Here is a 13,949-nt window from a genome sequence, read left to right as displayed (position 1 = left end):
TGCTGAGTCAGAAACTTACCTACCTTTAATCCAAATTTTGGGAGTACAGCACTGGGCCACACCTTCTGATGGAGGCCTATATAATCACTTGGAAGAAGGAAGCCTTCTGTCTTTGCCTGAGTGCTTTCATCTTACTAGCAGCCCATTCCCTCACCGGCATTAGAGCCTACTTCAGAATTCTACTATATATTGAAGAAGAACACCTGATACTTCAAACCTTGTTGACTAGGTAAGTACTGGCTTTAGCCATTGTTAGGTAGCTGGACCTCACCCTTAGATTTTTCTCATATATATCCAGTTTCTATTCATACAGATAAACTTATTCTGTACATTCTCTAGAGGCCTCTGACTAACATAACAAATTTGAAATCAGAACGTAGAACATTTTTGAAACCCATTGATAGGTCGACATTACAACTGTTTTGTTTTATGAAAACATCAACAGGATTTGTTTGTTAGAACTAGGTGTGGTATGGGTTGGAGGGTTGCACTTTCAGGCCCATCCTGAAGTATCCTTTCCCCCAGGGTTACCAGCCATTGTATAGAATATAGTTTATTATATGGTTTAGATGTAGTTTATTTTTAGTATAGATAGTATAGATAGATGATAGATCAGTAGATACATGGATATATATATATATATATATATATATATATATATATGCACTTAGTATAGTTACAGTGTAGAAACAAAGTTATTTAGAGCATAGGAAGGGGAGTCGGGTAGGGAAGAGAAGAGAGTAGAGGCTGAAAAATAAGACATACATATAGAGAGACTGTGTGAGTCAGAGAGGGAGGAAGACAAAAAGAGAGAGAAATGGAGATAGAGTTGCTGGCCAGGAACATATGGAGAAAGAGGGGGAATGGGGAAAGGGGGAGAGAGATAGAGAAAGGGGTTAAAGTATCAGGGAGATTAGGAGTAAGAGAATAAGAGAGTAGGAAGGAGCAAGCAGCCTTTTTTCATAGTGAGTCATGCCTATCTCTCTTTTGCCAGATAACTGTAGGATGATGCCTAGGAGGAATGCTAAAATTCCTTCATTATGGATTAACGTAAAATTAAAGGAAAAATTTGAGAGAGACTATGGTGGAATAGGAATAGGGCCATCATGATCTTTCACTAACTCTTGCTCACTTTGGGACAATGTGTATTTAGGAAACCAAGGAAAATTTGGTGTTGATATTGATCCAGTCTTAAGAGAGTTGACTGTTTCCTTGCTATTAAGGTTCTGTGGAACTATCTGTACGTACTAGGAGCAGGTCCATTTGAATAGTCTGTATCTGTTAGAGTAGATTGGAGCATGTAGCTTGCACGACTGGAACTGTCATGAATATTGATTATGAATAAATTCCTGAACCTGACAAGATTTTGAAACTTTATGTGTGGGTGGGTGGGGGGTGGAGGTAGATTTAATAGTAATAGTAGTAGATTATATTTATTAGAGAATAAAGTTAAGTGTATTTGGGAGAAAATAATTTTTCTTAGGTGTACATTTGAAACGCTTAAGTCTTGGTGGTTTGAATGAAGAGCATTCCTATTCCAGGGAACAGGAGAGGAACCTCACTCTCTGGAATAGGTCACAAGTAGGAATTAGGCTATTTATTGACAGGTTACTTATGCCGATGGAGTCTAAATCGTTCTTGGAATGTAGGTCTTATTGTGTTTCTTGGAGCTTATATGTTTACAGAAGTGATAGATAAGCTTGTTAACAGAGTGAGCAATCTTTAAGATAAGTTTAGGGATGACAAAACCTTTCCGGGAACAGAAAGAAGCAAGAAGGGCTTTTACTTCTGTCTAGGACGCTGAATGTATATAAATTTAGTATAATGGGAAACATTTTTAGGTATGTATTGAAAAGAAAATTAAAGGACCTTGAAAATTATACAACTTTTGAAGATAATCGATCATATAATTTAGCATGAGTATATCTGAATATGCGTATCCATTGTCCTGAAGCCTGTGACTCATGCAAGCCTTTCTGTTTTTGCTAAGAATCTGGTAGTCTTAAATAGTTAATGAATTGACTACTTAGGTAAGAAGATGGTAGATTACCTTGGCTAAGGAAGTAGAGGTATGTATTTTAGTTGTAGTTAGCTTAGTCACAATTGTACTCAGAAAGTTGAAAAACATGAATTATAATGTAGATATCATTAATTAAAATGTCAGAGGTTGGTCAATAGTCTACTACCTAGACAGTTTTCCCAGGTTCCTGTGGTCTCCATCATAACTCAGTCAGAGTCAGTGGGGTCATTAGGCCCAGAAGAGGAGAAGATATTTCCTGTGGAGTAGGAACTTTGGAAAAAATGACTCACTTTGTCCTAGGCAATATGAGACATTTAACTCTCTTGTATCCTCAGTTTGACAGCAGTGTAGGCTGATACATGGCAGCGGCAAGGCAATGGAGCACTCTTTCTCAGTGGTTATCATACCACAATCTAGGCAGTCTTGTCACTGTGTCTATTTCTTCTCAGAGATCTTGGTGGGTGGGGGTGGGGCAGTTGTAACATCTATGCACGGGATTCTCTGTCCTAATAACTTTAAACATGTAAGGTTACATTCAGCAGGTTTCTGAAAAGATTGATAGTGAATATCTATTAAGTATATGAGTTATACAATCATTAATGCTCTTTAAATTTTTACTGCTGCAAATCCTTAAATTAATATTGAAGATTTACCAAATCAGGATAGAAATTAGCAATTCAAAGACTGTTCTAATGTAAGGAGGCAATGTTTATGTAACTGCCTACTGTAAATATGGTAGATGGCCACAGGCCTGTCATTAACTAAGATGACACTGAAGCTACAACCAGTCTTATGGTCTGCATTAGCTAAGATGGTGCTGAAACAATAGCATAGGAAAACCTTAACTGCCTACAACAAAGATGGCAGTCACTCAGCGGACTGCCCTCAGTGAAGATGGTGCTGAAGCTACACCCCTCTCTGAAGGAAAGTCATAGGTTTTTTGTATGTTGAAATTGTCATAAATGGATGTGTATGTGCAAAAAAAACCATAAAAAGAGAAAAACACAGAGATAAATGGGCATGTGTTCTTTGAGGGACAAGTGGTCTTTCCTTTCCCTGTAGTCATTCATCCTCTATTGCTGAATGCAGAGGGTTTGACCTGTTCATGGAACAGCTCAGCTGTCACATCTGGTTTAGACCTGCTGAAGACTTTCTAGTGTTTTTATAGTAAAAATAACAACTATTATTTGTATTTATTGTCATCTCTGGAAGCTTCTAGACACTATGTCTATTCTAGGCGTAGAAAAAAATTTAGCCTGTGATACTTATAGGTGAATAAGTCACTCCTTTTTAGTTTTTTCTGAGGTCTGGATGGGTAGTTTAAAACTCTTCTCCATTGTACCTGATTCAATCTGAATTATTTCAGTTTTTCCTGAGCTGCTCTTCCTTGCCTCATTCTAACTTTCACTAACTATTGTATTCTTCTGGCTCCTTTCTTGTTCTCTGAATCATTCTGTCTCTCCCTGTGTCTCCATTTCTCTCTCTTCAACCTGTCTCCGAAAAACTCTCCTGGAAAAACTGCCTCCCCTCTTACTTTTCACTCTGTACTGGTTTCTTTTTCTTCATTATTTATCTTATTTACTTACATCCCAAATGTAAATAAATATATTTGGGATGTAAATTCCAGTTTTTCCTTGCAGAGTTCTTCATCACCCCCTTGCTCCAAATAACAGACAGGAGACTATCTGACAAAACTCATAGCAGGGTCTTTATTTTCTTTTCTAGCTCAAGAACCCCCATCCCTCCCAACACCCCAATGCACCACAATCATGAAACATCATTTTGCTTGTGAAGGAGTACTGAATGTCCTCCTTTTTAGACTTCCTGTGGACTTAAGTAACCTAAAAAACTGGAGAGGATGGTTTTTAACAGTTTTTGGCTTAAGTTGAAGTAGATATATCCAGTTCATCTACAGACTCTTTTGGTAGAAAAACACACCTTTAGTCTGAGTCTTGAGTCTGGAAAACATGTACCATTAATCCAAATCTTAAGTCTAGAAGACATACCATTAACTGGGCCCCACTTCTGTTGCAGGCCTATAAAAGTACGTAGAAGAAGGATGCTGTGAGTCTACCTGCTTGCTCTCACTTTACTAGCAAGCTCATTTCTACACTGGCTTCCAAACCTATTTCTGCAAGATTCTGTTGAATTCTGAAGAGGATCTGAGACTTCAAATCTTGTGGAATAAGTAAGTATTGACATTAGCCAACTTTATATTAGTTTGACTTCTGCCTACAGATTTTTCTCATACATCCACTTTCTATTTATGTAGAGAAATTTATTCTTTATGTTTATTACATGCCCCTGATTAGTACAACACAGTTGAAATGGTAAATGGTAGTGTTTATCCATTTCCAAACAGTTCAAAAGTTGGATAGAATAGTCAAACCTAGTTACTATTGAACTAAGAGTCAATAAAGATACACAGAGATATACAGAACCATGGTAGTTTTGGGTGGGGGTAGTGGAGACTGAGAGAGACATAAAAAAACAAAGACAGAGACATATAGTCACAATCAAATGAGGGGGGAGATATATATATATATATATATATATATATATATATATATATATATATATATATATAGAGAGAGAGAGAGAGAGAGAGAGAGATTTAACAGTCATAGTGGGTCTGTTTTATGTTTGGTAGAACAAGTATGGAAACCTACAGTTCCTGCTTAGAAATAGACGTTTTCAAGAATGTGAAAGGGGCAATTTAGCAGAAAATTGAAAATAAAAACAAAAGGCTATCTATAATTGTATCTTGCAGAATAAAGAGTAAATTCTATTACTTCTTTCAGATCAACTTTAATCTCCAAACTACCTCCAAAAGATATGTCAGGGGACCTGGAAGCCAAGATCTGCGGCTACACACATATCAGTGTTCAGAAATTCTGCTACAAGTGGACCATTAGCAACTTTTCATTTTGGATGGATGGAATTTGGGAAAATATTACAAGCCCAGTGTTCTCATTAGAGACCAATGAAGAAGTGCAATGGTGTTTGACAATATACCCAAACGGTGTTGATGAAGAAAGCAAAGATTACCTGTCTGTTTGCCTGGGTTTGCACAGTTGTCCAAAGAGCCCAGTTTTGGCAAAGTTCCAGTGCTGGATCATAAATGCCCAAGGAGAGAAACATCATATTACAAAGATCCCAAATGTTATAAGGTTTCTTCCAAACGAACAATGGGCATTGAGGAAGTTCATCCTTCGAGATTTCCTCCTCTCCCATAGGCATTGTCTTCTCCCTGAAGACCAGCTCATCCTGTGTTGCAAGGTGTCCATAGTAGGACCCTCCTTTAGCAGGCCTGGACATAACATGAGACCTGCAATCAAGGATGCAACACAGATGTTGGCTGATGATGTAGGAGAGCTGTGGGAAAATTCCCTCTTCACAGACTGCACCCTTGTTGTAGGTGGGCAGGAATTCAGAGCTCACAAGGCCATTCTAGCAGCTCGCTCTCCAGTTTTCAGAGCCATGTTTGAACATGAAATGCAAGAGCATCTAACAAACCGCATTGAGATTCACGACATTCACCTGCAAGTCTTTAAGGAAATGATGGCCTTCATTTACACAGGGAAGGCACCACACCTTCACAGCCACTCAATGGCCACTGGTTTGTTGGCAGCTGCTGATAAGTATGATCTGCAGGACTTGAAGGTCATTTGTGAGGATTCCCTGTGCAGGAACCTCTCTGTGAAGAATGCTGTACCAACTCTCATCCTGGCTGACCTCCACAGCACAGAGCACCTGAAGACTAGGGCCATGGATTTCATTATACTTCATGCTTTTGAAGTCTCTGAGACCTTGGAGTGGAAGTCAATGGTGGAGTCACATCCCCACTTGGTGGAGGAAGCATTTCGCACCCTGGCTTCTGTACATTGTTTTTCCTTGGAGCCCTCACTCAAACGCCAAAAGATAGTTTAGGAGCTTGTCAGTTATGGCCTGCACCTGGCTGCTAACAGCTATAACCAATGTTTTTAACAATGACTTCTGTTTAGATTACGGTTTGACTGGAACACTTACAGTGAATCTGGGGCAAGGCAGCATGGGGCTATGGAATTCACAGAGCTGTAATATTTCAAAATGGTGTGTAGGGTAAGTGCAGCACTAGGGTCTTGGACACTATACCTGACACCTATCCTATTGATTTTGTTGTATTCTTGTCTGATGTCTTGTACCTGGAATTCATCTGGCCTGAAGCAGATCCTAACTGACTTTCTTTGGAGAATCCTGTTTGCATTGGACTGAGCAGAATTGGTGACCTAACTTAAATGTATTAACTGACGTGTAAAGTTTTCCACCTAATTCATGTGTAGTATCTATCTGCAAATAAAAATTCTTTCAACTTTACTGTATTTATCCTCTTTATTGCCAGTTGCCTTATTAAGATTTCAACTCTTGCATTCAATCTATTTAAGAAAATGAGAAACCTTGACTGACCTTTGCTTTTGTACAGGGGCTTTGAGTTTCTCCCCATTTAAGTTGATATTGATATGGGGTTCTTCTATATTACCATTATTATATTTAGCCACATAATCTCTGTGACCATCTCTGGAGAACTTTTATCATTAAGAGATTGCTTCTTAAAGTTCATGTCCTGATCCAGTTTAATGATCATGTTTTTTGTTTGTTCACTTTTGTTTTGCTTTTTTTCTTTCAGTTAATCTATGTGGTCAATTAAATTTTATAGATTTCTGTATATTGAACCACCATTACTCATCTTGAGACAAACCCTACTTTTTGTGAATGATATTTTTCATGTATTCCTGCAATTATTTAATGATTATGTTTGCATGAGTCCCTAAGGGAAATTGATGTGTGTTTTAGATATCACTGTAACTGTAGTCTCTCATAAAATAAAGTGGGAAATATTCCTTCTCTTTTTATTTTGTGAAATGATTTGAGGAGTATATGCCATAACGCCTCTTAGTATAGCAGATGAAAATTATAGACCTGGGCATTTTCTGATGGGGAGACTTTTAATGGCTGCTGCTATACTTTGATGCCTTTGATTTGGTGCACAGATAGTGAGAATTGAAATGGCAGCTTAGGCGTTTTTACTTTGATGAGTTTTAGTGCCCTTACCTAATATGAGTTCAACACACATTCACGCTATACTGCCCAAAGGGATTGACTCTACTATGACCTTACTCCTCTTAGTCTTCTGAACACACAGATGTACAGGGGAGACAGTTTGTGTCCTATGTACCATTAACCAGTACTGACCTTTATAATTGTAAGTCGTAGATCCCCTCCCTCCATTTTCGAAAAGACCCTCAGATCCCCCTCGGTCTTTTAGATTCAATCATGTTGACTCATAATCCCACCTGGGCTGACTGTCAACAATAGTTCCAGGTTCTTTTCACAACTGAAGAAAGTGAGAGAATTGTTGGAGAAGCTTGGAAATTGGTTCCAGAGGTAAATGGTCTGCCCACACAAGTCCAGGCAAATCTTGATACAGCATTAACTTTGACCATACCCAACTGGGATTTTAAGGCTGTTGAAGGTAGGGAGAGTATAAGTGTCTACTGCCAGATTCTGTTGGCTGAGCCTCAGGGAAGCTTCAAATCAAGTTGGCCTATAAATTTGCCTATGGTAACCAGGTGAAATAATGAGAGCTCTACAGAATATTTAAAAAGAATACTCAAATTAATAAAAAAAAACAGAAAAAAAGAATTGTTTGAATCCCATAAGATTTATATTCTCTCAGACCCAGAAATGAGAGAAAATTGTCAGTGGGAAGCTTGCCTTAAGCTAAGATGATGCTGAAGCAATAGCATAGGCAAACCTTATCTGCCCATAACAAAAATGGCAGTCACTCAGAAAACTGACCCCAACCAAGATGGTGCTGAAGCTACAGCTCTGTCTGAAGGAAAGTCAAATGTTTGTTAGATTTTGCAATGGCAGAAATGGCTGTGTATCAGCAGAAAAAAGACATAGAAAGAGAAATTATATCTGTCTAGGTAGAAAATATTTAGTGAGATAAGTGGGCAGGTTTTGTCTGAGGGACAAGTGGTCCTTGCTTCCCTGAAGTCATTCACCCTCTGTTCCTAAATGCAGGAGCAGGTCTGAACTGTGCATGGAGCAGCTCAGCTCTCTACCTCATATAGAGCTACTGCAGACTTTCTTGTGTTCTTATTGTAAAAATAACTATTATTCATCTGTATTTATTGTCATCACTGAGGCTTTCTGCCTCCACTTGTTAACCTAGGCCTAGTCCTGGAAGCTTCTAGCCTTTTAAAATCTATTCTAGGCCTAGAATCATTTTAGCCTCTGGCACTTTTAGGTGCATGATTCACTCCTACCTACTTCTTTCTGAGGTCTGGCTGGGTGGTTTAAAACCCCTCTCCATTGTAACTGATTCAATCTGTGTTCTTTCAGTTTTTCCTGAACTGCTCTGCCTTGCCTCAAACTAACTTAACCAACTATTGTATTCTTCTGGCTCCTTCCTTGTTCTCTGAATCATTCTGTTTCCCCCCCATGTCTCCATTTCTCTCTTTTCAACCTATCTCTGAAAAACTCTCCTGGAAAAACTGCATCCTCTCTTACTTTTCTCTGTGTACTTGCTTCTTTTTCTTCATTATTTATTTGTTTATTTACAACACAAATGTTGCCCCACTCCAGTTTATCCTTGCAGAGTCCCCCCCCCAAATAACAGTTAGGAGCCTATCTGACAAAACTCATAGAAGGGTCTTTAATTTCTTTTCTAGATCAGGCACCCCAACCCCTCCTGACAGCCCAATGCACCACAGTCATGAAACATCACTTTGGTGGTGAAGGAGTACTGAATTTCTTCCTGTTTAGCTATCTGTCGACTTAAGTAAACTAAAATACTGGAGGGGATGCCTTTTAACATTTTGTGACTTATGTTGAAGTAGATAGATCCAGTTTAACTACAGACTGTTTGGGTAGAAAAACACACTTTTAATCTGAGTCTTGAGGCAGAAAAACACACACCATTAATCCAGATCTTAAGACTAGAAGACATTCACTTAACTGGGCCCCACTTCTATTGCAGGCCTATGTAAGTATATAGGAGAAGTCAATTTTGAGTCTTTGCTTGCTTGCTCTCATCTTACTAGCAAACTCATTTCTTCACTGGCATCTGAATCTAATTCTTCAGGATTCTGTTCAATACTGAAGAAGACCTGAGACTTCAAACCTTGTGGAATAAGTAAGTATTGACTTTAGCCATCTTTATATTAGCTCGACCTCTGCCTACAGATTTTTTCATACATCCACTTTCTATGTATATAGAGAAATTCATTCTTTATGTTTGCTACAGGACCCCAATTAATACTACACAATTGAAATGAGATTGTTTATACACTTCCAAACTCTTCCAACATTGGATAGAATAGTCAAAAGTAGTTACCATTGACATAAGATTCAATAAACACACACAAAGACAGACCCATGGCTGGGGTGAGTGAGGATAATGGAGACTGAGAGAGACACAAACACAGAGAGACAGACAGAGAGAGAGATAGAGAGAGAGATAGAGAGAGAGAGATTTATGAGTCGTAGTGAGTCTGTTTTATCTTCAGTACAACAAATATGGAAACCTACAGAAACTGAATAGAAATACAAGTTTCCAAGAATATAAAGGGACAATTTAGCAGACAAAGAAAATAAAATGTAAAGGGTATCTATAATTGTATCCTACAGAGTGAATAGTAACTTCTATTACTTCTTTCAGATCAACTTTACCCTCCAAACTACCTCCAGAAGACCTGTCAAGGGACCTGGAAGTCAAGAGCTGTGGCTACACACACATCAGTGTTCAGAATTTCTGCTATGAGTGGACCATTAGAAACTTTTCATTTTGCATGGATGGAATTCGGGAAAATATTACAAGCCCAGGGTTCTCATTAGAGGCCAGTGAAGAAGTACAATGGTGTTTGAGAATATACCCAAACGGTGTTGATGAAGAAAGCAAAGATTACCTGTCTGTTTACCTGGGTTTGCTCAGTTGTCCAAAGAGCCCATTTTGGACAAAGGTACAGTTCTGGATCATAAATGCCCAAGGAGAGAAATATCTTATTACAAAGATCTCAGATGTATTAAGGTTTCTGCCAAATCAATACTGAGGATGCAAAAAGTTCATCCTTCGAGATTTCCTCCTCTACCATAGTCGTTGGCTTCTCCCTAAAGACAAGCTTACCCTGTGTTACAAGGTGGACATAATAGGAACCTTCTTTAGCAGGCCTGGACAGAACATGACACCTGCAATCAGGGATCCAATGCAGATGTTGGCAGAAGACCTAGGAGAGCTGTGGGAAAATTCCCTCTTCACAGACTGCAGCCTGGTGATAGCTGGCCAGGAATTCAGAGCTAACAATGCCATTCTAGCAGCTCGCTCTCCAGTTTTCAGAGCCATGTTTGAACATGAAATGCTAGAAAGCTTAACAAACTGCATTGAGATCCATGACATTCATTTGCAAGTCTTTAAGGAAATGATGCATTTCATTTACACAGGGAAGGCACCACACCTCCACAGCCACTCAATGGCCACTGGTTTGTTGGCAGCTGATGATAAGTATGCCCTGCAGGGCTTGAAGGTCATGTGTGCAGGAACGTCTCTGTGAAAAATGCTGTACCCACTCTCATCCTGGCTGACCTCTACAGAGCAGAGCACCTGAAGACTAAAGCTATGGATTTCATTATACTTCATGCTTCTGAAGTCTCTGAGACTGTGGGGTGGAAGTCAATGGTGGAGTCACATCCCTACTTGGTGGAGGAAACATTTCGCTCCCTGGCTTCTATACATTGTCCTTGCTTGGAGCCCTCACTCAAATGCTGAAAGATATTTTAGGAGCTTGACAGTTATGACCTACACCTGTCTTCCAACAGCAACAACCACTCATTCTACCAATGACTTCTGTTTAGACTACAGCATTGCTGGAGCATTTACAGTGAATCTGGGCAAAGGCAGTCTGGATTTACAAGAGCTGTAATGTGTCAAAATGGTGTGGCAGCACTAGGGTCTTGGACACTCTACCTGATATCTACCCTGCTGTTTTATTCTTGTCTGATGTCTTGAGCCTGGGATTCAACTGGCCTGAAACACAGCTCAACTGATTCTGCTCAACTGTCTGCATTATACTGAACAGGAATAGATGACCTAACTTAACTGGCATGTAAAAAATTTCACCTAATTTATGTGTATTATATATCTGCAAATAAAAATCTTTCAACCTTAATGTATTTATCCTGTTAATTACCAGTTGCCTTATTGTTCTAATTAAGACTTCAACTGCTGTATTGAGTAGATTTAAGAGAATGAGAAACCACTACCTGCCTTTGCTTTTGTACAGTGGCTTTGAGTTTCTCCCTATTTAAGTTGATGTTGACATGGGCTTCTTCTATATTACCATTATTATATTTAGCTCTATCATCTGTGTGGCAATCTCTGAAGAACTTTTATCATTAACGGGTTGCTTCTTAAAGACCTTTCCTGGATCCAGTTTAATGAGCATGGTTTTTGCTTTTTTTGTTTGCATTTGATTTGCTGTTTTTTCTGTCAGTTGGTTTATATGGTCAACTAAAGTTTGATTTTTGTATATCGAAGCACCCCTATTCAACTAAGACAAAGCCTACTTTGTTTTTGTACATGATATTTTTAATGTGTTCTTGGAATATGTTTTTAATTATTTAATGATTATGTTTGTATCAGAGTCCATAAGGCAAATTGATGTTTGTTTTAGATATCAGGGTAACTGTAATCTCTCATAAAATAGAGTGGGAAATATTCCTTCTATTTTTGTTTTATGGAATGATTTGAGGAATATAGGCCATAACTCCTCTTAGAATGGTAGAATTTTGTGTGAAAACTATATGGTTCTGGGCATTTTTTTTTGATGGTGAGACTTTTTTTTTTATTATTAACTCGAGTATTTCTTATTTACATTTCGAGTGTTATTCCCTTTTCCGGTTTCCGGGCAAACATCCCCCTAATCCCTCCCCCTCCCCTTCTTTATGGGTGTTCCCCTCCCCATCCTCCCGCCATTGCCGCCCACCCCCAACAATCTAGTTCACTGGGGGTTCAGTCTTAGCAGGACCAAGGGCTACCCCTTCCACTGGTGCTCTTACTAGTATATTCATTGCTACCTATGAGGTCAGAGTCCAGGGTCAGTCCATGTATAGTCTTTAGGTAGTGGCTTAGTCCCTGGAAGCTCTGGTTGCTTGGCATCGTTGTTCATAAGGGGTCTCAAGCCCCTTCGAGCTCTTCCAGTTCTTTCTCTGATTGCTTCAACGGGGGTCCTATTCTCAATTCAGTGGTTTGCTGCTGGCATTCGCCTCTGTATTTGCTGTATTCTGGCTGTGTCTCTCAGGAGAGATCTACATCCGGCTCCTGTCGGTCTGCACTTCTTTGCTTCATGACGGTGAGATTTTTAATGGCTGCTGATATACTTACATGCCTTTGATTTGGTGCACACATAGTAAGATTGAAATGGCATCTTGGGCCTTTTTCCTTTGATGATTATTGTTGCCCTCACCTAATCTGAGTCCAACTGACATTCAGACTATTTTGCACAGAGGTATTGACTCTATTATGACCATACTCCTCTCTTCTTCTGAACATCCAAATGTATAGGGGAGACAGTTATGTCCTATGTACCATTGGCCAGTAGTGACCTTTATAATTGGAAGTTATAGACGCCTCCCTCCATTTTCAAAAAGACCCTCAGATCTCCTAGGTCTTTTAGATTCAATCATGTTGACTCATAAACCCGTCTGTGATAACTGTCAAAAACTGCTTCATGTTATTTTTCACAACTGAAGAATGTAAGAGAATTGTGGGAGAAGCTTAGAAATTGGTTCTAGGGGTAATGGACTGCTCACACAGGTACAGACTTTACTTTGAACATTCCCAACTGGCATTGTAAGGCTGTTGAAGGTAGGGAGAGGATATGTGTCTAACTTCAGATTCTGTTGGGTGAGCCTCAGAGAAGCTTCTATCAATTTGGCCTATAAATTTATCTAAGGTAGATATGTGAAATAATGAGAGTCCTAGAGTATATCTAAAAAGAATTTTTTGAAGACTATAAAACCTACATTCTTTTGGACACAGAAACAAGAGAACATTGTCAGTGGGAAGTATGGCATTTTAAAAACAAACTGCACCTGATATCTGTCAGGAACTTCAGTGCCTGGATAGTTTTGTTGGTAAGCAACTTCCTACAAATTTATTTAGGAAGAATATATGACTGAGAGCCTTGAGGTTCAGCTACATTCCATGCCCTGGTTAAACCTAAAGGAGGAGGGGAAAGCCAGACAGTTTTGGTGGACATAGGGCACAAAATTCTTGAAACAAGCACTAGGGCCAATTTGAAATAAAAAACATGGGTACAGGGGCAAGAGAAATCAACAGAAACCAAGATTACTTGGCATCATCAGAGCCCAATTCTCCCATCAAAGCAAATACTGGATATTCAAACACACCAGAAAAGCAAGATCTAGATTTAAAATAACATTCTATCATGGTGATGGAGGACTTAAGAAGGTCATAAATAACTCCTCTAAGGAAATACAGGACAACACAAACAACTAGAAGCCCTTACACAAAAATCCCTTAAAGAATACTGGGGAAAAAAAACGAAACAGGACAAGGAATTTACCAAAAACATCCAGGATTTAAAAATGGAAATAGAAGCAATAAAGAAAGTATAAAGGCAGACAACCATGGGGATAGAAAACCTAGGGAAGAGATTAGGAGTTATAGATGAGAGCATCACAAGCAGAATACAAGAGATTGAAGAGAGATCTCAGGAACAGAAGATATCATAGGAAACATTGACACAACTGTCAAAGATAATGTAAAATGGAAAATCTCCTAGTCCAAAACATAGAGGAAATCCAGGACAGAATGAGAAGATCAAACCTAAGGATAATAGGTATAGAAGAGAGTGAAGACTCCCAA

At 39.0% G+C, this 13,949-nt stretch overlaps 1 protein-coding gene and 1 pseudogene across 1 annotated transcript; both read left to right on the top strand.

The window, feature by feature from the left end:
• Positions 1-4,855: 4,855 nt before the first annotated feature.
• Tdpoz2l3 (TD and POZ domain containing 2 like 3) lies at positions 4,856-5,950 on the top strand. The gene has a single exon (XM_087641194.1). The coding sequence runs from the start codon at positions 4,856-4,858 to the stop codon at positions 5,948-5,950; it is 1,095 nt and encodes a 364-aa protein (XP_087497320.1).
• Positions 5,951-9,765: 3,815 nt separating this feature from the next.
• Tdpoz1-ps12 (TD and POZ domain containing 1, pseudogene 12) lies at positions 9,766-10,614 on the top strand (annotated as a pseudogene).
• The last annotated feature ends 3,335 nt before the right edge of the window (positions 10,615-13,949 follow it).

This window comes from Rattus norvegicus, chromosome 2, assembly GCF_021556685.1.
Source record: "Rattus norvegicus strain SHRSP/BbbUtx chromosome 2, alternate assembly SHRSP_T2T, whole genome shotgun sequence".
NCBI classification, from domain to species: domain Eukaryota; kingdom Metazoa; phylum Chordata; class Mammalia; order Rodentia; family Muridae; genus Rattus; species Rattus norvegicus.
This window is presented reverse-complemented; position numbering and strand designations above follow the sequence as displayed.

Bases quoted from the DNA above. Each gene is read 5' to 3' on its own strand.
- Tdpoz2l3 (XM_087641194.1), top strand. From the start codon at position 4,856: ATGTCAGGGGACCTGGAAGCCAAGATCTGCGGCTACACACATATCAGT.